We start from the raw sequence: 24137 nt of genomic DNA, 5'->3' as shown, positions 1-24137 counted from the left end.
TTAGTACTAAAGAATATGAAAAGTGCATACGTTAGTAAAGCACGCTACAGGATATGCTAAGTCCATACGTTAGCAAGAAGTGAAACAACTAGATCGGTTACCTTTCTAGTTTGTAGTTTGCTTCACATGATGAAAGGCATGTTACGGCTAGTTCTAGTCTCTGCGTGTTATTCTCAAGTTATCAACCTTAATCATCAGTTTGGATGAGGTTGACTTTTGGCAAGAAACCACTGCAAGTCAAGGACGTGGTTGCTGCTGATGAGTATGTCATCATAGTACTTTCATGGAAAGATGAGCCGAGGTTATATTGCACATTCCAGTACCTTCAGAAAGTGTGAAACCTGGGTATGCATTTAAACACCTCTTAGTTGTGATAACTCGTTTAGCATTCTCAAGTGAGTTCTAAATGGAGCCTTCACGCTCTTTTGATTATGAGTCGGTTAACCAAGATGCTTGCACAGGGACAACAATGTAAAAAATCAAGATGTTACTCTTGATTTCATTCAACCTCCCAATGAACCGGGTTCCGATTCAATGAACCATTGGCTCCATGAGGGATGCCATGGTGGAAAACATTAGTGTTCTTATGAAGATACCACCACTTGTGTTTTCGAGGATGAAAACGCTTCTCCAAGGGGGGAGTAATGTCAGGCCAAGGGCAAACCCAAGCAAGTAGGACTCGGGCCACAGGGCCAAGGGACGGCCGGCTGCTAAAGGCGGATAGGGGGATTCTGTTACAGTGGCCAAGGGCTATATAAACGGGGGGTTTGGCGGAGAATCCTCAGAACGCAGCTCCTGGGTCTTAGAATTAGTCTACAATATACTTTAGATATTGTCATTTGTGTAGCAGTTTCGTTGCATTGTTATTTGTATTGATTATGCATTTCTTACGTAACCTAATCTATTTTGTGGGTGTTGTTTGTGTATGATTAGCCATGGCCGATGACGATGAGCCATACTCTCCTAGTTTTAGTTTTTTTGTCACTCTGTCCGGCATGTCACCCGAGCAGATGGGCTAGTTTTTGTCTCAATTCACACCAGAGCAGATTGCAATGGCACAACACCTTTGGGGTGCAGGTCCCTCTAGACCTACTACGGACAACCCTACGCCCGGGACTACTATGGTCCCTACACCGAGCGGCCCCACACCACAGTCTAGTGTGCCCCTACGCCTAGGACTCGTGTGCCCCCTACACCGATGGGTGGTTCATCCTCGAGATGAGGTAGGCATCGTTCTGGAGATGGTGGTTGCTGTGGTAGTGGTTCTACCGATACATCCACACCACCGAGAGAGCGTCCACCACTCTCTTCAGTAGATAGTTCATCAATCGACACACCACGTACACCTGGGGATCACACGAGCATGATCCTAGCAAGGTGTACAAGAGCAGGGATGGGGCTGTTGTGGCAGATAAGGTCGAGAAGGCCATGCGATAGAGGATTCGATAGCTCTGTACAATTTAGTTTGGTCACTCTGTGATGGAGATTTGGGATAACCTCGATCTTGAGAGAAAGAATTACATCGTCGAGGCCATTCAGACAGAGTACTGGCCGCCAGAGGGGTACGATCAAGTCTCGAACAACTGGATTTTGAGCGTGGCGAAGTCCACAATGTCACACCGTCGGTCAGAGGAGAGACAGGTACAATGATGGTAGTCCCAAGCCGGCATGGTTGGATGCAGAGGAGTGGATGGGGATTGCACGAGAGACACAAGACAATCCTAATAGATTTCAACAGTAGAGAGAGTCACATCTTGGGAGTGGAGGCTACGATACGCTTTGATATGAGTTTTTAAGTATTATACGCATGCATTAAATTATTAATACTAGATATGTTATTTGAAGATTTATCTAACGATTAAACCATAATTTTGCAGGAAGTTGCCGTGAAGCGCCTTCCGACACACCGAGAGGAGAAGTATGGGTACAAGCATGGACTTGTGGCCCTTTTGACCACTGCAGGAGGAGGGAGAGGATGTTGACTGGGAGACATTACCATGAGGGTCTTCTCACTCAGTGATTGTTTGCATATGTACAGTTTTATAGTGCTTATGTTTATGGTTTATGGTTATGTTTATGGTATGGCACAGATGTTATGGTTAAGGTTTGACAGGCAACTTAAGATTATGGTTTTGCTATGATGGTATGGCAATCATGTGATGGTTATGGTTATGGTTGTGCAATGATGGTATGGCAATAAGGTGATGGTTATGGTTTTGCTATGATGGTATAGCAATCATGTGATGGTTATGGTTATGGTTATGGTTGTGCAATGATGGTATGGCTATTATGGTATGACAAGCAAGTTATGGTAATGGTTATGGTATGGCAAACAGGTTATGTTTATGGTTTTATAGTTTCAGCTCATGTTTTAATTATGGTAATAGGTTATGTTATTCTTACAATTTTGCTAATTGCCATACACTCCCTCTTTAGCGTCAGCTTGTAGGTGGAGTGCGGTTGCTTGCGCACTCTTCCTTTGGACAGAGAGGGTTGTTTTCTTTTGCTGCAGTACATGCAGCATTAGTTACCAGCCCTCTCTGCCCAAAAAAATTTGCATGTTTGGTCGTGAGTACAGACAACGGTATGAGCGTCGGTACAAGCCTATAAATAAGCGTCGGTATATACTATAAAAATATCGGTGCATATTTCGTAGTATATTTCGACGCGTATTTCAAGGTTGATTCCGACGTAAGGTATACCGATACTCATACCGACGTCTCTTTCGAGGCCTGTTTCAATGCTTTTTAGTTTAAAAAGTAACTTTATTTCGTCGATTCATGCGTCGATTTCTGCACGACGTCTTGTAGTGATATGTATGTACACATATATATATGTATGTACATATATATATATATATATATATATATATATATATATATATATATATATATATATATATATATATATATATATGAGAGAGAGAGAGAGGAACTGCTAACAACCATTCATGATTAAGTCTTAGAAAGATAAGCTATCATAGCTTGTGAAGTGTGAGCCTTTCCAATACCTGTTGGCCTGTTTTGCATGGGTGGAGGTGACTCCTACTTGGAACTTTCTTTGCTTCACCATGATGCCTCACAACATTCGTAGCCTCACAGAACAACAATATTTAAAATTGTGAAGAAAACTGTCTTTTTCTCTTGGTTGATACCACTTCTATTCCTTCTAAGTATTCTTGCTCTTTATGGAGCTCAAGAATTTCTCAAGCAATGAGCATTGCCATGTTCATTCTCTAGAACAGTGCTCGAAAACTTGGCAAATCTACTCATGAGATATAATAGAGGTAAACTGACTAAATTTAAAGGTTCTCACACTAAATTTCTCTAAATTTTTAACCTTTTCTCACCTCCAAATTTAAAATTTAAAGTTAAATCTCAAAATTTGTAGGTGGGATTACACTAAACCTAGGTTTTTTTCAAGCGTTGCTCTAGACTGCCACCCGAAGGAGCTCTGCAAAGGAGCTGGGCATCTTTGGAAATTCCTGGCCGATTTAGCAACAATGCACACATATGCATGTGGATGTGTGTGTGTGTGTGTGAGAGAGAGAGAGAGAGAGAGAGAGAGAGAGAGAGAGAGAGAGAGAGAGAGAGAGAGAGAGAGAGAAGAGAGAAAAGAGGAGAAGTTTTTAATGTCTTAAAAGCATTATGAATAGACCTCAAAGACCTCTTTGACAGGTTTGAAGTAGGATAAACCATCTACCATACTTGAGTGATAAGAGAGAGAAGAGGAGAAGAGTGATGCCATAATGAGAGAGAGAGAGAGAGAGAGAGAGAGAGAGAGAGAGAGAGAGAGAGAAGGTTTTAGAATCTTAATAGACCTTAAAGATGTTTCCAATAGTGAAGTAAGATAACCAATCTACCACACTTGGGTGATGAACAGGGAGAAGAAGTAGAGAAGAAGATAAGTTTTGATTTCGTAGCAACAATCCTAGAGAGAGAGAGAGAGAGAGAGAGAGAGAGAGAGAGAGAGAGAGAGAGAGAGAGAGAGAGAGAGAGAGGAGAAGATAAGTATTAATATAGTAGGAACAAACCAATTCGGAGGACCTCAAAACTCAAGATTTGGTATTCAATAAGGAATTGAGGAAGAGAAAAAACAACAAATCCAGATACCTTAAATATCTAACTAGCAAGTCATGAACTTTACAGCTATGACCATAACATAGATTTTTTGGCCCTGAGAAGTAGGTTTGCATAGTTCTATGGCCCTTATACGAGCCTAAATATCAACATATGTATGTAGATAGACATGAATTACAAGAGTGTATCCAATGGTTTGTAAGTCTATCTTACTTGCCTTGCCGTATTGGTGTTACTACGTACATTAATGCAACATTAATTGTGTAGTTTGGTATTGAATGATTGGAGCAGAATGAAAGCATTGACACTTTTACAAATAGAAGTATAGGAGAGCTTTATAAGATTAAAAGTCATATTCTTTTTAGTCGCAACACATACTAGTTAAAAATTATATGGTGTGAGTTTTGTTTTAAATGACTTGAAATGTCAACAGTCAACGTTAATGTGATGGTGACCATAGGATGGTGAGAGGTGCAAAGAAGCTTTGCACGTTTTCTTTACCACTCCCCTGTGGCGTTCTTAGCCAAAAATGCATATGTTCCCAACTTGAGGCAAAAAAGGACAATGCCACAAACAATGCATGCATGGGTGACTTGTAGGTCCTCCGATAGCTACTCAAACCTCACACTCCAAAATGGGCCTATTAACCACGAGGAGATACATATGTGTTTTTTTCTTTTGACGTGCTAGATTAGTGCCATTCCATTATTGCACATAAGGCCAGCCACTAGGCCTAACACATCATTTTCCAAACAACATCGGGATAGCTCAGTCACACTTGAACCCACAATATATGTCGACAAATTCAAGTGTTCTACCAACTAAGCTATCACCCACTAGGAGATATGCATGTGTTACATAGGAGATACAGTTGTGTTGCAGCATCCCAAATTGGAAATAGAACAAAATCACAACAAGTTTTTAATCCAAAATGGATTTTGATCATATTTAGATAGAAGGCTAGCAACGCAAAGCATATGGATGTGTGAATGGCACGCTAATCCAATTTATCATAGCACACAAGCAAGGCATCTACAACGTACGTGGTATCATAGCGATTATATACAAGGCATGATCTCGGCTTCAGTTTCTCACTCGCTATTCTGCTTTAGCCTTTCACCATCTCTAATTATGGATGAGCACTCGTCACCATCACCGTCTTTCCAGCCAGCACCACCTCAGCCGCCCAATTCTTCTCAACAACCACCTACAAACTTTCTGCCTCCTCCTGCTCACCCGCCCTATTCTCTTCAACTGGACCCTGCAACCTCCATGCCGCTTCCTTCTCAGCCAGCCTATTCTTCCAATCCTCCACCTCAATTTCCAGGCTATTTCTCACAGCCTACGCCACAGCAGCCCTCTACTTCCCAGTCAGCACCGCCTCAGCAGCACTATTCTTCCATGACCTCACCAAATCAGCCGCCTGATATTTCTGCTCAACCACCGCCTCAGCCGCCCCATTCTTCTCAACAGCCCTCTGCAACTTCCATAATACCTCCTCCTCCTCAGCCACGCTATTCTTACACTGCACAATCACCACCTCAGACGCCCCAATATTCTTCCCAACAGCCCCCGGAAATCTCAATGCCGCCGCCCCCTCCTCAGCGACAACCACCAAATATGTCTATGCCTCCTCCTCCAGCGCAGGCCCCCTTTGCCTCTCAGCCGCAACCGCCCCAGTCTCAGCCACCATCTGCAACCCTTATTCCCCCTCCGCCCCAGCAAGCCGGCTATTCCTCAGAGGTGTTGCCACCTCTGACAACCCAAATGCCGCGTCCTCAACCGCCCCAGTATCTGCAGCAACCGCCTGCAACCCTTATGCCCCCTCCGCCCCAGCAACCCGGCAGCTATTCCTATCAGGCACCGCCACCACCTCAACCGCCCCAGTATGATCAGCCACCACCTGCAACCCTTATGCCCCCTCCGCCCCAGCAACCCGGCAGCTATTCCTATCAGGCACCGCCACCTCCTCAATCGCCCAAGTCTCAGTCACCACCTGCAACCCTTATGCCCCCTCCACCCCAGCAAGCCGGATATTCCTCAGAGGTGTTGCCACCTCCGACAACCCAAATGCTGCCTCCTCAACCGCCACAGTATCTGCAGCCACCACCTGCAATCCTTATGCCCCCCCCCGCCCCAGCAACCCGGCAGCTATTCCTATCAGGCACCGGCACCTCCTCAACCGCCCCAGTATCAGCCACCACCTGCAACCCTAATGCCCCCTCCGCCCCAGCAACCCGGCTATTCCTATCAGGCACCGCCACCAACCTTCAATTATCCTCAACCCAGCTGGCAACCGCAGCAGCCATTATCTATTGAGGTGCACTATATTTCTTGCCGTTTCTGAATAATTTGTGCTTTGTTTTAAAGCAAACAGAATTTGTATTATCTTCCGAAGAGATATATATCTATAGTAATTTTGTGGGAAAATTACCAAAATACCCCTCTAATTTTGCCCAAATTCCCAAAATACCCCTCAAATTTTAAAAATTACCAAAACACCCCCAATATTTTGTCACAAATTCCCAAAACGCCCTTCAATTTTTCCAAAATTCCCAAAGTACCCCTGGTCATGAGATTAAATTTCCTGAAAGGCAAAAAAATTTGTAGCTTTTCATAACAAGACCGATTGTCTATCGATACAAGATGCTATAACTAGAATTTTGGGTATGTTACGTAGGCTTTGGAGATGAATTTCTTCATTGTTTTTAGACATAATTTCCCTTTTTGCGAGGTAATTTGTGACAAACTACATGCTAAGCACTCAAAAACGGATCTTAATTGTTAAAAAGGAATAAAGATTAGAAAATCTTGAACAGTCCAACCAAAATAGATGGAAGGGTATTTTGATCATTTTTGAAATTTGAGGGGAATTTTGGGAATTTTAGCAAATTAGAGGGGTATTTTGGTAATTTTCCCTTATTTTTTGTTTTTGTTTTTTGTTTGATTTTTTTTTTGAAGTGCTGACCATAGTCTCGTCATCAGGCAGAAGCTCTTCTGGAACAATCACCACTTGGAAATATCTAGGTATCATAACCATATCCAAGTCATTTCCCTGCCTGTCATGAAGAGGTCACCCGATCTAAACTAACATAATATCTAAACTAACATAATATGGGGGAAGGGATAGCCCTTTACACATGTCGAAATCTGCGAGATGAAGGCTAAACTTCAAAACTGAAAGAAGCCCCTGTGCATGCAATAAAGAGGGAGAGACAAAGAGAGAGAGGCCGCCGAGGCGACCGGCCATAGTAGTTCAACAATATAAGAAAATCTATCCACCATATAACATTTCCCATAGAGTAGCTAGCTCTATGACTCCTTTGTTATTCAATTTTCTAGCAACTTCCACCCATAAGTCAGTCCTTAAAGTGTCAGGTAAAATATCCCCCCAATTGCAAGGTGATTGACTCATTCCATTGTAAAATATTGGCTGCCGTGTAGCTCTAAACTAACATAATATGGGGGAAGGGGGAGCCCTTTATACATGTCGAAAACTGGGAGATGAAGGCTAAACTCCAAAACTGAAAGAAGCCCCTGTGCAACGATAAAGAGGGAGAGAGAAAGAGAGAGGGAGGCTGCCGAGGCGATCGGCCATAGTAGTTCAACAATATAGGAAAATCTATCCACCATATAACATTTCCCATAGAGTAGCTAGCTCTGTGACTCCTTTGTTATTCAATTTTCTAGCAACTTCCACCCATAAGTCAATCCTTAGAGTGTCAGGTAAAATATCCCCCCAATTGCAAGGTGATTGACTCATTCCATTGTAAAATATTGGCTGCCCTGTAGCATTTTTTAACTAGCTGCTTAGAAGTGAAGCCTCCCAGCAACATGTGAATGTCCTTAGGATGTAGAAGTTTGGTATGTAGTTCCGGGTTTTTCCATTTGCCCTCCCTTTAATTGAGATGATCTGGCTCTTTCTCCTCTCTTTCCAATCATGATATCCTTGGTTTGAGTTTGTTAGGGTATAAAAGTGTTTTGCACACCCAGGGGATTCACTATTAGTAATGGGGGGATGTCACCTGCGTGCATCAAAATTAGAGAAACCCCCCTATGTACGGTATCTTACATGCTAACCTACCCCCTACATACGGGAAAGATACATACGTTCTCGCAATGAGCCATCCCCCCTCATACGGATTTCGTACGGAATGTAATGACCCACTATTTTATATATACTACTAACATAACAATTTTAGAAGCACATGCTTTTGCAAAAATACATGTTAAACTGCAAATGAACAGAAGTGTACATTGTAGTGTGTTTTCATTTGCAATAGATGTTAAGAGAACAAACCATGAAAAGCAACAAATATATTGAATATTTTAATTAAAATAAACCAATCATTTCAATGTAATTTGTCAAAAAACGAATAGCATTTGCCTTGTAAACTGATACAAATCTCAATCTCAAAACGTATGATACTAGCCACCTACTTAGTAGGCTTCGCACATGGGATTTAAGACACACATATGAAATCGATTGTTCTCTAAATAACAAATAATGCATACTCTTAAACAACCATGAAAAACTTGACTCATCCAATCAAAACAGTACATTACAAAACAACCCATTAATTAAAAGATTAATCTTTTTGAACAAAAACAATTATATGTGATATGGATGCACGTCTATGCTTAAGCAAAATGCAACTTTTGAAAAAGCACCATATGTATATAATTTTGAGTTTGTATGTAAAATATAAATCTTAAAAATTTTGCCAGATCCTCCTTTGTACGGAGACCTCTTTCTCAAAAAAAATCAATACACCCTTTTCTTGGGCTCCCACATGGGATCTTCATCACATAGTTTCTTTTTCCAAAAAAACTGTCCACCTCATCTTGGGCTCCCACATGGGATTTAAGGATTATCTTACACATTAAAATCAAATACATTTTCAATAGAGTCAAAATAATCTAACTTCAAAGTGGTATTATGACTTGCATATCATAGTACATAGGAACCTCCAATCACATAGTCTAATCACACGATTACCAAAAGGCCATGTCCACATCGGTAGGCGATCATGTACAAAACAAACACAAAATGAAAACATAAAAGTAACCTACCAAATTAACTGAAGAACCCTCAAAACCAAACTACATTCCAAGTGCTAGTATGTCATGCTTCTCATACTACACAATCAACAAAATGGGATGTCCATGTCATATGGCTTCCATGTACATAAAATACATAAATCAAATCAAAACATGTCATATGGCTCCCTTTCTCCCCATAACAAAACCAAGTGTGTTTGTTTTCCCTGTCTCTTCATTGAGGTTAATCACAATCTCCTTGATGGCCATACCCGAGTCTGCTTATCTGTAAAGACAAGCCCCATTCATAAACAAGAATACTTGCAAACAACTACATAATTTGTAACTCCCTTTGTAGCTTTTTAGATAACACATATTGTGTATCTATATCTTTGACACGCTTACTCTTCTCTCTTTTTGCATGCCAAGCCTTGAGCTTTAAATCAATTGAACACCTTCGGGGAGAGCTTCATATAAATCATGGGTGCACTTTTCCATGTTACCAATGATACTATAAGCAGATTGGCGAGCTTTGTCTTTGCTTATAGCAAAGGTTTCCTTGGAGACCGCACTTACAATTGCTTTTTCAAGAATTTTGTCTATGAGCGTCTCATTTTGCACGATACATTACACCTGCTTCTTTGGAAAATTCACTAATCACCTTGTAGAGAGTTGACCTTAGAGACTGAAGAAATGCCTTCTTCTTACCCTCTGCCATAATGACTATATAGATATCCTATTAAAAAAAAGAAGCATTCAAGTCAACCAACATATATATAGATATTTTCGATTCTATTTCAAACTATCACATCAAAGCTCCTGCATTAACCTAATATGATACATTGGTATACCATATTTTACTTTGAAAGCTAAAAGAACTGAAGGTGAAAATCGATAGCTCAAGATGGCACACCCGGTCAAGTCATATGACCATGTGACAAATTGAGACTATATTTGTAATTATATACAAAATAAAGACATTGTGTATGTTTGACACATAGACCCAAGGTATGCTAGAGATATATGTCTTGGGAAGAAACTATAGCTCAAGATAGCACACCCAATCAAGCCATATGACCATGTGGGAAATTGAGAATGTAGAATTTGTAACTACACAAAAAAAAAAACTAAGTCTTAAAGTTTTTAATGCTTTTTATCGTAAAAAGAGACACAACTACACATTTGCTAAGAATGGATAGCCCAAGAAACCCGATCAAGCCATATGGATAGCTAAAAGAACTGAAGGTGAAAATCGAAGCTCAAGATGGCACACCCGGTCAAGCCATATGACCATGTGACAAATTGAGACTATATTTGTAGGTGTTATATACAAAATAAAGACATTGTGTATGTGTGACACATAGACCCAAGGTATGCTAAACGTGTCTTGGCAAGAAACTATAGCTCAAGATAACACACCCAATCAAGCCATATGACTATGTGGGAAATTGAGACTATAAAATTTGTAACTACATGGAAAAAAAACTAACAATCTTAAAAACTTTAACTCTTTTTATCGTAAAAAGAGGCACAACTACACATTTGGTAAGAATAGATAGCTCAAGAGACCCGGTCAAGCCATATGGATAGCTAGAAGAACTGAAGGTAAAAATCGATAGGTCAAGATGGCACACCCAGTCAAGCCATATGACCATGTGACAAATTGAGACTATAGAATTTGTAACTACATGGAAAAAAAAATAACAGTCTTAAAAACTTTTAACGCTTTTTATCGTAAAAAGAGGCATAACTCTAAAACCTAAAAAACATTTTCAAATTACCTCATGACTTTGGACTATACCTAATTTTAAAGGGCCTAACAACTTATGAAAAATGACCTACAAATTTTTTAATAAAAGGCTGGACTATAGGACTGTTTTTTTATATGTACGGTTGTAACGACATGGGCACCATGCTTGTCCGCAAATAAAAAATTGCTCACTTGCTACAATACTGTATACGCCATGTAAGGCAGGGGAAGGCCACATCGACTATAGTCCTGCGCCACGCAATGTAGGGGATGGATGGGCAAGGACCTGTGATCCCATGGCTGCAAGCATTTGCAACCATGTGGATCATAGGTCCTACCTTTGGCAAGCTCATTTGCTTGGGCTACCTTGACCGCGTGGACTTTGTGCATTGGCTACCTAGCCATGAGAAGCTCCGACATCTTAAATTGTCAAGAATTGCTCCGTCGTTTGTTTGGTGTTTTCACTGTCGATCTTGATTGTATGCTGGCTTACAATATTGGGTGCAACGATTTTTTAGCAATAACGTCTATTATTTTCTTATTGTCCTCTTTTACTCATTTTTTGTCTATTTTCACACGAGGTCGAGAGAGAGCTCAGAGGCGCACTCGGACTGCCCTAGGGTCGAGGCCGCCTACTTCCGCCATTCTTCTATTTTTGCCATGAAATCAAGCCTGCCAGTTTTTTGTCCTCATTTTACTCAAAGCTGAAAAGAAGTCCAGAACTATTCTGAAAACGTCCTGCTTTTGATTCCTTTGCTTTACCATCTAATTTGCTTATAGCAATACAATTGTCTTACCCATTCCCTACAATCCATATAAAGCAATACTTCAATTGTAGCAACGAAAAAAAGTGTCCTACGTCCCCACTAATAATCAATACTTCAATCGTAATGACTAAAAATGGCAAGGCAGGTGGTGCATCTCACATAAAGGGATCACAATCAGTCCAGATATGTAACTATCTCATTAAGCATTAACAGAATTAGAATTTAGGTAGGATGTTTGGACCGTTAGTGAATACCTTGAACACATTTTTTAACATGAGGAGAGCTAAACATGCTCATATGATTATCTTAACCATTATATTGTACGTGACCTATGTCCCCTTTCCTAAAACCAGTTATATAATAGTTCATTGCCTCACCTTTGCAGTGCACCTTCCAAGCAAAACTAGCATGCGAATTGAACTCTGGAATTCTCATAAACAAATCATACTGGCTAACCACTGCATCAAAGCGCCTAGAATGTGAACGCGCTTTGTTTGTTATAAAAAAAAATGTTCGTCCTGCGCCATCCCTGCCCGGCTCTTTGAGCCTACCGCGCCCCAGCCTCTCACTGCTCGCCCTATGCTCCATGGTGACGTATGCTCCTCCCCCACACCTGCGGTTAGTTTCCACATTTGCTTTTATTCTCTTTTGCTTAACACCACCAGGGCATCTCCAAGGACCTACATACTCACCTGAGAGAGCATTTTCAAAGATTCTGGAAATTTTTTGATTATTTTGCAGTTGGTACCACCTAATTAATAGGTATTCCTAATGTCTTCAAAAAAATAAAAACCATTGATTTGTTTAGAGATTCCAATTTCATATAAGGGGTGGCAAGCACATGTATCTTCATGCATCACGCCGCCATCCTCATTTGTTTCGAGTGGTGCCGGCCTGCCCGTCCTCATCCTTAGTCTGGCATTTTATGCGGCCCAAATAGCAGTCATGCATCTTGACCACCACAAGCACGACCACAAGTCATGCATCGCTTCACTTACAAGGTGTCGGCCTCCCATCGTGAGCGTCAGCACAAACTCCACCTCACATTGTCATCATCCTTGCCAAAGAAGTCTGAAAAGAGGAAGCTTAATAAGATGAGGCCCAAGGAAGCCGTTGAGAACGCGAACTTGCTGCGGGAGGGAGAGCTCAAAACTACAAAACAAAGGCCTCAAAGCAAGTAGTCACATATTTAACTGATCAGTAGAGAAAAGCTAGCTTTTTTATGAGATGTAGCTATATCAAAAAGAAAAAAATTCCGTTCTAGGTATACAAGACACCATCAACCAGTTCAGTAGGATTAATGACCCAATGCTGAAGACATTGAAGCTTCTGCTACTACAAAAGCTTGCATCATAGTGTATAGACAATCATCTCAAGCATAGAAACAGTATGCAGTTTACAGATCAACATTAATTGAAGAAAGAGTTTGTGGCAAAGCCTTGCTAACTTGATACAAATTTGGATTCCAGCACTGGTTGGGAGTGGTGAGCATAGATCTAAAGCCAGTGTCTACCAAGTGAGGGGGGATACTAGGAAGCTAGAGAAGTTAGAACAGCAGCAGTGAAAATTTCACTTAAACAAATCTGACAACCTTCACTGAGGACAGATCTGAACATTGTTTTCAAACAAAACGATTGCACAAGCTAGCTACATTGTCAAATATAAACAAAACTGACAACAGAATCATTATACCATACATAAATGGAACTGTAACATCGGGGAAATGGCAAAGAAGGCATGACAAAACAACATTTCATAGAATAAAATAGAATAAAGAATGATAGAATGAGATCTTAAAGGCACTCACCTTGAAGGAAGTCACACTTTTCAGCCTCTTTGCGGACAACGTCAAGGACATAAATGAGCTCCGTGCCTTCGGTGTAGTGACCCTTGGCCCAGTTGTTGCAAGCTCCGGACTGGCCAAAGATGAAGTTATCAAGTCGGAAGATCTGCCCGTAGGGGCCCGTTTGAACATTGTCCATAGTACCTGGCTCTAGATCCATGAGCACGGCACGAGGCACATAGCGCTCGCAGCTTGCCTCGTTGTAGTACACATTCACTCTCTCCAACTGCACGTCAGCGTCGCCGATGTATGATCCCGTGGGATCAATGCCGTGCTCTGTGCATACCACCTCCCATAACTTGGCGCCGATTTGGTTCTCGCATTGGCCCCCCCTGCAAAGGCTCCTCCTCGGTCAAAGTGACAACTTTGCCGAATGACAAAGGTGTAGAAGCAAGGGTCTTGATGTCTTGGGCATTTCTCGGTGTCGACATAACTGCAAATCGAAATGGCAGCACCCATCGGAAGAATCTTGGCAGCTTTGTAAAGGAAAGTTGTCCTTGAGGGTCACTTGCATTGGTTGGGCACACCATGCATGCTCGAGAATCCAACTACAATTGTGGTGTATACCCTTTAGAGAGACTAATGGACATTGGATTTGCAAGTAGAAGTTCCTTTACAAATACGGAGGGAATGTTTGCATCCTTGAATGCGCTAACCTCTTCTTCTGTGTAAACAAGACCCCATTTTGTGCATGCGGCGACCTTCTCAAGGAGAGCATCAAAGGAAGAGCTTACCTGCAAGGTAATAGGTTGTGTCCGCATTCACTGCTTTGCCAACAAGAGATACACCATGGAGCTCTTGTACTGTGTAGATCTGTGAGAGCCATGCTTGTAGTAGTACCATCCCAGTGCACGTGCAAGATCTCACGCATCTTGGCGAGGCTGAGAGAAGAGCGAGAGAGCAGTATATAAGAAGCTACTTGGCTATGGCGACCAACTATGGTGACCAGATTTTCGGCTCGATTAAAAGGGATGTGTGCAAGTAGGGGTCCTTCACATGTAGGGCAGGTCGCCTGTCACCCTTTTGGCACATGAAAGGCTGGTTGGTGCCTTTCTTCAATCGATGTAAAGCACACTTTTGAGCAAGGTAGAGGTCTCCAAAGATGAAGACAAATTTGAGAGAGAGAGAGAGAGAGAGAGAGAGAGAGAGAGAGAGAGAGAGAGAGAGAGAGAGAGAGAGAGAGAGGAAGATTTAGCAGAGTAAGAGAGAGATTGAGGCAACCTTGATGTGCATAGTTTGCCAAGAGAGTCAAGGTCAAACATGAGCCTATAATATTGTCGTTATTTGCTGGATTGATGAGAAATTTGAAGGCTTGGACAATATTTTGAGCTTTTCTAATATGGTAATGGGATCTTATCACAAAAGGAACTATTACTAGACTATCTATTGTTTCATGGAATGGTGTCATCAAACTGAAGGTAATAATTTGTTCCAACCGGTAGAGAAGGTAATTTAAGCATTACCTATAGAAGAGCTAAATAGCTAAAGTTGTATCGGACACCCTTTGAGCACTATAGTATCGTCCAAGTATTTGGTGTAGTTCATACATAAGGATACATTGTTGCCATTATGTTGCCATGAAAGGTGGTGAAACAAATATAGAGTGAAAATCTATGTCCTCACGATGTGTCATTTCTACATTTGAACTAGCATAATAAATATCAACTTTAACATTCCCCGTCCCTCTCTCTCTCTCTCTCTCTCTCTCTCTCTCTCTCTCTCTCTCTCTCTCATAACAGGTCTTGAGTTCAACTCTCCTCGTCGGCTAGGTATCTTGGGATAGTTTCCTATGACGTTAAAACTCTCTTCTTCTTCTTCTCGCTCTCTCTCTCTCTCTCTCTCTCTCTCTCTCTCTCTCTCTCTCTCTCTCTCTCTCTCTCTCTCTCTCTCTCTCTCTCTCTAGCCAATGTGTGTGGCATAACAGAGAGGAATTAGGATGTATTCTTGTTCTTCAATGATTGACATTTTGTTGATGACTACACTTATGTGTTATCTTTGTGGACATAATCGCCTGTTTTGTGAGGTAATATGTGACAAATTACATGCTAACCACTCAAAAATGCATCTCAATTGTAATAAATAAATAAAAATTAGAAAAGCTTAATCAATCCGACCAAAATAGATACATGGGTACTTTGGGAATTTTGACAAATTAGAGGGGTCTGAGCTTGGCTTTAAGAAAACGAGGAAATTTACATAAGTTTTAGTGTAATTACCAACAAAAGCTTCTAATTTTGACAAAAAAAAAGAGAGAATTTCAAGTTTTCCCTTACTTTCACCATGCCACGAAAGTATTCATCGATGCACACAGAGAGAGAGAGAGAGAGAGAGAGAGAGAGAGAGAGAGAGAGAGAGAGAGAGAGAGAGAGAGAGGCTTACTAATGTATTTAAGGTGGCTCAAGTAGTTGAATGTAGCCCCAACGTAACCACCTTCCTCCCCCCCCTCCCCTCCCCCCCTTATGTGTACGGTATGAGTATGAAATAATGAGGGGCTACCCCTATTGTATACGCTTATGTACAAAATCTAAAAACCCCCCTATTGTACACTCACGTGGTACCGTACGAAAAAACATAATGAATCCCGCGGGTTTGCACATGATGCTTCTATATGTTTCACAGGGTTTAGATGCCCAAGCGTCCTTGTTCTTTAGTTCTAGCTCTAGAGAGAATCCACTTTTCCCCATTGCCATGCTCTATTCCAGCTATTGAGTTGGTTTCTCCATACGTGATCCTTGATTGGCCCAACTAATGACCCTTTAATTGTGGTTGTGAACCGCCTGTGATTCCAACCTTAGAAAATGGGCTTTTAAACTAAAGGTATATCCTAAGTTAGGAAAGTAACCCTTTCACTTAAAAATTAATGGATATCTTACGGTGGTGATCCTAAGCTCTCATCTCCCCTCCCCTCTTCAATCCTCTTGATTATTTGACACCCCTTGTGTCAGGTGGGATCAATGGTCCCTATGAAATGGAGGCGGCACCGTCCAATGGCGTGCAGATCAATCCCCACATGATCATCATGTGATCACGATCAAAGTGAAACCCAAAGAAACTCAATGTGAACATCAAAGCGATCCCCGTGTGATTCCCTATTGAGATGTGACCACCTTGTGAACCTACCTATTCCAAAAAGATTACTATGTGACCTCAACCATTCCAAAGTGATCTCCATGTGAGCACCTTATGATCCCCACCCCCTCACCTTTTCCATATTATTTTACGTTCTCACCCCCATTTTAAGTGGTGCGCGATAGCTTAAAGGGAGAGTTGTTGTCTCCGTTCATTCCCAAGAATAAAAAGATTCCGGTCAAGTCTGCCCCGCAACTTGTGACGTACCCGTCACGAGGAGTAAAGAGAGAGAGACTACACCAAATTGAGTGTACCTTCCTCCATTGAGTACTAGAAAGGTTACATGCCAAGAACACACATCCTCGTCCTCCCACACTAGGTGGTCGGACTCGGGCTACATGACCACACACCACCTCCCCCCTTAGGTAGAAAAAAGATGGACATCTTTTTTGTGAATTTGGACTGAGAAGGGACGTGACAGATTGAAGGGACTGTGTCAACTCCAACGCCTCATGTGGGGGGAGTGATCTTACAAGAGCTTAGGGATCAGGGAACTGAACTCGGGGGCTAGACTCGTCATCATGCCGAATATCATCAAGGCATGGAACTCATACATATTGCTTATGAAAACATTAGGTGGCTACCCCAATGTAACGGAAGACGAGGAAGGACAAACTGTGGGTTGGGTGCGATAATTTTTGCGACATACATCCATCTCTGTAAAGGGGTTCGGTGTCATCTAGTAAGACAAAGACTAGGGAAAAACTACTACAAAGAAAGAGACCGTGAAACTTAAACTGAATCATGGAGCTTGACCGCTACTTTTGCAAATGAAAAGACTAGGCACTTCTGCACCAAAGATGCAGCAACTCGTGTCTCGTCGAACATGTTGGAAACCGAAACCTTTGAAAAACCATTTGTAAACCAAGAAAACATAATATCCAAAAGAATGGGCTGCGTGAAGCACGTTGAGTGTAGGCTACTGTAAGAAACAGTCAGAAAAATCTAGATGCAATAACCAGCTAGCGAGTTCTTGCAGCTCTTTGCTGATTGATGAACTTCCTTCTACTTGCCGGGGCGAGCTTGTCTTCTTGGAAATAGCTGCATGTCTGCTGGGAATCATTAAAACTGATCTGGATGGTGCAAGCAACTCAATCGGTAAGACCATGTAAGGGGGTAATTGCAAGCAAGAAAAACATGTCAAGAGCATGTAATGTTATGTAATCCATTTTGGACCTCATGAGGTTAGCAAGCTTAAGTGGGGTCGTCAACAGTGGACTAGGACAACAAGAAAGTAAAGCTGCAGACAATGGGATCGTGAGAAGCAACAAGGCCTCGATGCCAACAATATCTGGGCAAAATGGGCCAAAGAAGAGGTATGCAGGCACATTCTGATGACGTCGAACCATGATAGAGAAGCGTATATATGACGTGGTAGCTACTACCTCTGCTACAAGTGAAACAGTAGCAGCACATGGTAATTGATGTAGACCCGTCGAAAGAAGAAAACTCCTCAAGATGCCACAGAAACTGATAAAAAAGAAGCACTTCAAAAGGCATGTTGAGACCCCTTTTCTGGCTGAATTCAAACTCCTCCTTGGCTCTCTCAAGGAGAAAACGGAATACAGGATGGTTGAGATATATGGCTGGAATCACAAAACGCTTCTGTTCTCGACCAGCATAGACTGATAGGAAACCCTGTGGCACATCAGGTAGGGGACAACAACACTTGCCATTCTGGCTGCATGCGAAGGGATCACTGCAAAGAAACGGGAAGCAACCATGGGCATGCCGGTGAGAGTAGAGACCAACAACCTTCTTCAACTTAAAAACAAGATTCTTCATTCCGCAAAATCATGGACCTTCACGCAGAGGCTCGTAGGGCCGACAACGGTTGACTCTCCAGGGAAGTGAGATTGTCGTTTTTCGAGCATGAGGAGGAGTGGTAGTGCGTACAGGCTATGGCGGACAAACACACATAAGAAATGCGGAGAGCCAGCTGCGTCAGATGTGGGCGTGTGCAAGAATCTTACTAGCCGGACGTATCCCAAGAAAACTCCATAGTTGGATCAGAGAGCACCCAAGAACCTAGGATCACTAACTTCCCCAAACAAGAAGTTGCCCGTCAACTCCACCAATGTGACGGGTAAAGTTGCCCGTCAACTCCACCAATGTGACGTACCCGTCACGAGGAGTAGAGAGAGAGAGAGAGAGACTACACCAAACTGAGTGTACCTTCCTCCAATGAGGCAGCTCCTTATATTGAGTACTAGAAAGGTTACATGCCAAGAACACAACGTCCTCGTCCTCCCACACTAGGTGATCGACGGACTCGGGCTACATGACCACACACCACAATATATATATATATATATATGAGACACTTTTATGCAGTGTTCATAAAAAATCAATTTTGCGAACATATAAATATCCTTTAGGGTAGTCTCAAAGAGGAAATTTTTCAAAATGTGCATTTTTAAAAACAATTTAACTCTATTTTTTTAAATTTTCCAAGCGGATTTTCTCCTTCTCCGCCTTTATTCAACTGGCTGTTTGATTTTTCAACTTGCTCGATGCTAAACTAAGGCACACTTTTTTCGAACACTGCTTGTAGTTTTATGATGTCCTACTAATTTCCTTTCAAATATTTGATTTAGAGATTGATATATCACTTTAGAGATTTAACAATTGGAATAGCTAGCTTATGTGTTTATAAAAATTTGTTACTTCTTTTCAATAATGAGGACCTAAAATTTTAACTTTGAGGATATAAGGTACGTGTGTGCAAATATGTCCCTCTAATCTTCCGAACAAGTCGTATTAGGGAGAATCAACCAAGATGCTCCCATGTCATTGAGGGGAAAATGAGAGGATTGGGACGTGGAGCAGGGGGAGACAACCTGTGCGTCAAGCAGTGCAGGAAAGAGGGAGATTTTTGTAGGAGGGAGGCAGTGTGCCGCGGGCGGGGGGGGGGGGGGGGGGGGGGGGGGGGGCGTGCAAATCTCTCTCTCTCTCTCTCTCTCTCTCTCTCTCTCTCTCTCTCTCTCTCTCTCTCTCTCTCTCTATGGGCTTCTCCAAGTGCCAAGAAAGGTTGTCGAACCTGCAAAACGAGGGAGAGTCCAGAAGGTCAACCTCAAAGAGAGGGAAATGGTCGGGCTCAAGGGCAATACTTGTCTAGCTATATTAGGTTGTTGTTCTGCATGAGGAGGAGGTTGGGAGCAATATGGAGCTGGCGACCATGGCTCCGGGGTTGCATTTCGCCAAGTGGTGCATGGCTGAACGAAGCAAGAAAGAGAGCGAGATCGGAGGAGATGGTTGGCTGGGAGGGTGGGAACGTAGCTAGACACAGACCAATGTAGGGCGGCAAGGCTCTGTGAACAACATAGGAGAGAGAGAGAGAGAGAGAGAGAGAGAGAGAGAGAGAGAGAGACTTGAGTAGTGTCAAAAAAATGAGAGGAGGGCGAGGACGAAGACGAGGGGGGAGTACAATCGTGCTGTTTGTCTCTTTCGCTGCTGCATGTTTGTATCGACCCAAGGAGGCCACTCTCACTCTCGGATTGAGTGTTTGAACAGGTCGCAAGACTGTGGAGCAGAGCGGGAGAGGACGGGATGGGAGCGATGGAGGGGGAGACCTGCAGAACGTGTGCATCGCCTCCAATTGAGGGTTGTTTTTAAAAGTTAAGATGTTGTGGAATCTTGCTAGGAAATTAATTAATTGGTGCATGTGTGCAAGGAAGACTATGGATGCATTGGGCTAAAAGGATTATTTCTTGCCGGCCGGGAAGACTCACCTTAAGAGTCGGGTTGCCTCCACCTACGGGGGTTGGGTGTGTGTGTTGTAATTTCAAAGTTGTAGGTTCTCCCAAAAAAAAAAGGGGGTTATTTCTTAGTATTTTATTATTTTGTTACGATAGCCACATTCTATGTTTTCTTAGGTTAGATTCTTCATATTGCAATTGCTGTCGTTGTTTTGTAAGAAACGCAAAGTTCATTTCATTAAGGCAGGCCCTTTTAATTTTTAATGAACTTGTTCTTCTGGTGATGGGTCAGGAGCCCTACGTGTTGCGACAGGCACCAGGGCAAGAAGCAAGGCCAAGCAATCCGGACAAATATAGGCCATGGAAATTAACCAACGACGAGGCAATGAAGGAAATTAGAAATTATGGGGGGGACGTGGGGCTGGTGAATTGGCAATGGCAGAGTCGGTTGCGGGATGAACTGTGTAGCATGCCATCCCCACAGCCTGATCAATGGCAAACGGGTGCCCGTACCATAGCCTCAATCCTGCCTCCACAAGAACATCTGATGCGGAAAAGCGAGCACACTGCTCTCTCTCCTCTCCGCCTCACCTTCGGCCCCTACTGGCGATCTAGGGCTTATACCTCCTTTCAGGAGTGCACCAACTTGGATCGATGGAAGCTTCGATGCTTGAACCTCTTCCTCCATCGCTCTGGCCAAAGCGTCGACGAGCTTATCTGGTCCTGCATTGGCCCCAACCCTGTTGCCGCCTTCTCCGATTTGACGTCAGAGCGTTATGGCGTCTTTCCTAACACCAGCCTTCAATTCCTTCTCCTGCTTGACTCTGTTTTCCTGCTTTCCTTCATCGTCTGCGCCTATGTCAGCAATGCCCTGATCTTCGACATGAGCGCCGCGCAAGATCCCAGAACGGTCGTCGCCATGCGTGCCCTGTACCTCAGAGATTATACCTTTCAAGCTTACAATTTCTACTTCCAGAACTTCTTCAGTCAGGTTACCAATCTTAAAACAACACTGCTGGATATGATTCTGGTGGGCAACCAGGTGCCGCTGCTCTATCTCGTTAATCTGGCACAGCAGAATGAGTTCGAGAAAGCCGTATTTCCTCTCGCCCTCCTCGTCTCGGCGCAATCCTTAAGCCCCTTCGATTTCCAATCAGATTTACAAGGGCTGATCCGAAAGTATGGGATACAACGTGCAGGAGCTGCCAGTACCGACCAGCAGCTACAGCCTATAATAGATTCTCTGCTAGCAGCGAGTAGTCTGGTGGAATGTGTGTATATTGCATCATGCTGCACTGTACAGGTAAATCCAGAGATTGCTGTTAATGGCAGCCTTTATAATCCTAGGCGGGTCGGCGGCAATTTAGCTATTGGTGCAGAGCTTGTGCCCATCTCCGTGCCGAGCGCAACACGGCTTCGCGCAGTGGGCATCGTCGTCAAACCAGCCAAAGCTGGCAAGGGCGCAGATGCAGTAAGCTACAAGAAGGCGACAAGTATTTTCGGCTATGGTGTAATTGAGCTGCCAAAGCTTCCTCTGCATGCTTGGACTGAAGCGCGCCTTAAAAGTATACTAGTGTTTGAAAGCAGCTCAAACAAAGAAGAATCCATGGTGCTGCTCTCCTATGCGAGCCTGATGGACTCGCTCATACAGGGACCAGAGGATGTGCAGCTGCTCAGCGAGGCTGGCGTGCTGGAGAATCAACTAGGCAGCACGGAACGAGTGCAGAAGATGTGGGAGACGTCCATTTTGCCAGGCGGCAGTGGCCACTTCAATGAAAACACCAAGCGCATCGCAGAGGCCATTACTCGGGACTACACCAATCAATGGCGCGCCATATTCTTCGAGTTCAATACCCTCTTCCTCTCCAGGCCATGGCTTGTTCTCTCCACCCTCGCAGCCATCGCCTTGCTTGTCATGACAGCCATGCAAACCGCCTACACCAGTTTTGGTTACTACAAGAGCAATCCATGAAACTATGTTCAGCTTCCGCCCATACCTGCACGTGTACTATTCCAATGTCTGCCCAATAAAACAAAATGGAACATAATGTCAGCCCAATAAAACAGAAGGACTCTGCCCATAATTTGCAAAGAGGAAATGAGTCTAATAATCTTTTGTCTGCAACAGCTGCTGATCCTGTAGTGCACAGTCCTCTGGGAGATGCTTCTTAATCTGCATTCATGGTAATCCAGATGTGAATAGTAGATTTCCACCACACAAGAAGTTTTGGACAAATTTTCACAATAATTCCCACATCTGACTTACCTCAACATCATGAGCTTCTGTGAGGGAGGCACCGCATACCTAGCTAGGTACGATTGGGGGCAGGGGACCACCGGCCCGGTGGGAGGGGGCGATGGTCACATGCCCCCAATCGTGCGTAGCTAGGTATGTGGTGCCTCTCGAGCAGAAGCTCATGATGTTATGCATTATATGAAAAACCCTGAAAAAGGCTCCGTTTTCTTATATGAGAAAGTTTCCACATTTTCTTGTGTCATGAAGAGCCTCATTCTTGGATAATTCCCAAATTAGCCAAAAAAGCCAGTATGTTATGTGCTAGAATATCCATTCATGCTCTTGAATTTGTGGACCCAGGACTGAAGTGATACTATTTTATCATGTACCCCAAGCCTCCAAAGACTATGGCTTTCACCATTCTTTTACAGTGTCACGGTACCAAAGGGAATGCCTAGTAGTTGCTTTAAATTTTCCGCACCTTGGACACATCCCATCTAAGAACCCTTTGCTTTGTAACTTGCATTTGAGAGGTAGTGCCCCCAGTAAGATTCTCCACAAAAACAACGTACTTTTGAGCTCAATCTTACTAGCCCATATGTTGGTAGCTCCCTCTATCCTTAAGTTCACCTTGTTCTAATTAAGACCATGAGGTACAGATGTGTAGTACTGGCAGCCCACCAATTAATTACTCTTCCCATGGGGAGGAGACCAGTCTCTAATTCTATATGCAAGCTGATTAGGGGTTATAAGCTGAGGCAGTTAGAGCTTAAAGACAAAACAACCAAGTGTATGCCATGCAATTCTGAATGGGACTCCAATCTGGAATTTCCTCTGTACCATTGAATAGCATACCTTCCCCCCCCCCTCCTCAATGTCCAATACATTTGCAATGCATTTAATACCTTTCCTAAATAGATATTTACTTTTACACCAAAATTATAAAAAGGCACTTTCCAACGCTATTTTTGGTGCATATTTCGATGCTAATTTCAACGAAAATAGCGACGCATGATTGATCATAAAAACCATTCGTCAGAAATTGGTATTTTTATATGTGTGTGTGTGTGCACGCGCACGCGCCCGTGCATGCATAATATCAATTGTAAGGACCTATATTAATATATATATTGTAATTAGGTGATATAGAAGCTATTTTCAATCATGTATACACATATATACTTGCAAAGACATACCAAAATAAGGTTAAAACATATTTCAACGATAGGGAACCACAAAAAAAATCAAAACAATATTTTTATTTTTATTTTGCTTTTAAACGGTTATTTCGACCCTTATTTCAATGTCTATTTCTATGAATATCTCCATGCTTATTTCAATGTTTTTTTTAATGCCACGGCCAAGCGTTAAAAAGTGAGCATCGGAAATCAATGTTTCTCTTGTAGTGTCTCTTGTTGCTATTGCTACACATTATCTATTTTGTATGCTTGAATCCTTGGCTCTCAATAAGGAAGGTCTGGGTCTACAGGTTGAATACGAACATATGCTTGGATGGGGGTTTGCAGATGGCACTCTTATCTTCTTGAAAGCTTGTAATGTAAACTAATTGGCCAAATGTACATGACTGTTTTGAA

General features: G+C 42.7%; 3 protein-coding genes across 3 annotated transcripts; 2 read left to right on the top strand and 1 right to left on the bottom strand.

The window, feature by feature from the left end:
* The first annotated feature begins 5172 nt into the window (after nt 1-5172).
* On the top strand, nt 5173-20680 carry LOC147452096 (uncharacterized). Its single transcript, XM_086517891.1, has 2 exons — nt 5173-6399; nt 20122-20680. The coding sequence occupies exon 1, from the start codon at nt 5211-5213 to the stop codon at nt 6396-6398; it is 1188 nt and encodes a 395-aa protein (XP_086374017.1). The 5' UTR covers nt 5173-5210; the 3' UTR covers nt 6399; nt 20122-20680.
* LOC147452097 (uncharacterized) lies at nt 6964-15742 on the bottom strand. Its single transcript, XM_086517892.1, has 3 exons — nt 14214-15742; nt 13444-13811; nt 6964-12328 (listed from the first exon to the last, which is right to left on the bottom strand). Exons 1-3 carry the CDS (start codon nt 14348-14350, stop codon nt 11943-11945), a joined length of 891 nt encoding a protein of 296 aa, XP_086374018.1. The 5' UTR covers nt 14351-15742; the 3' UTR covers nt 6964-11942.
* LOC147452095 (uncharacterized) lies at nt 17788-23475 on the top strand. The gene is made up of 3 exons (XM_086519203.1): nt 17788-17924; nt 20122-20212; nt 20599-23475. The coding sequence occupies exons 1-3, from the start codon at nt 17788-17790 to the stop codon at nt 22276-22278; spliced, it is 1908 nt and encodes a 635-aa protein (XP_086375329.1). The 3' UTR covers nt 22279-23475.
* The last annotated feature ends 662 nt before the right edge of the window (nt 23476-24137 follow it).

Source organism: Adiantum capillus-veneris, chromosome 8 (assembly GCF_014529385.1).
Source record: "Adiantum capillus-veneris isolate H3 chromosome 8, ASM1452938v2, whole genome shotgun sequence".
NCBI lineage: Eukaryota > Viridiplantae > Streptophyta > Polypodiopsida > Polypodiales > Pteridaceae > Adiantum > Adiantum capillus-veneris.
Note: the sequence above shows the minus strand (reverse complement) of the source record. Positions and strands in the feature narration are given on the sequence as shown.

Bases quoted from the DNA above. Each gene is read 5' to 3' on its own strand.
- LOC147452097 (XM_086517892.1), bottom strand. From the start codon at position 14,350: ATGCGTGAGATCTTGCACGTGCACTGGGATGGTACTACTACAAGCATG. The intron at 13,812-14,213 runs GTAAGCTCTTCC...GAGCCTTTGCAG, and splicing joins CACAACCTATTACCTTGCAG to GGGGGGCCAATGCGAGAACC. The intron at 12,329-13,443 runs GTGAGTGCCTTT...ATGCTCTCTCAG, and splicing joins AAAGTGTGACTTCCTTCAAG to GTGAGTATGTAGGTCCTTGG.
- LOC147452095 (XM_086519203.1), top strand. From the start codon at position 17,788: ATGAGGTTAGCAAGCTTAAGTGGGGTCGTCAACAGTGGACTAGGACAA. The intron at 17,925-20,121 runs GTATGCAGGCAC...GTGTTTGAACAG, and splicing joins CAAAATGGGCCAAAGAAGAG to GTCGCAAGACTGTGGAGCAG. The intron at 20,213-20,598 runs GTTGTTTTTAAA...GTGATGGGTCAG, and splicing joins TGCATCGCCTCCAATTGAGG to GAGCCCTACGTGTTGCGACA.
- LOC147452096 (XM_086517891.1), top strand. From the start codon at position 5,211: ATGGATGAGCACTCGTCACCATCACCGTCTTTCCAGCCAGCACCACCT.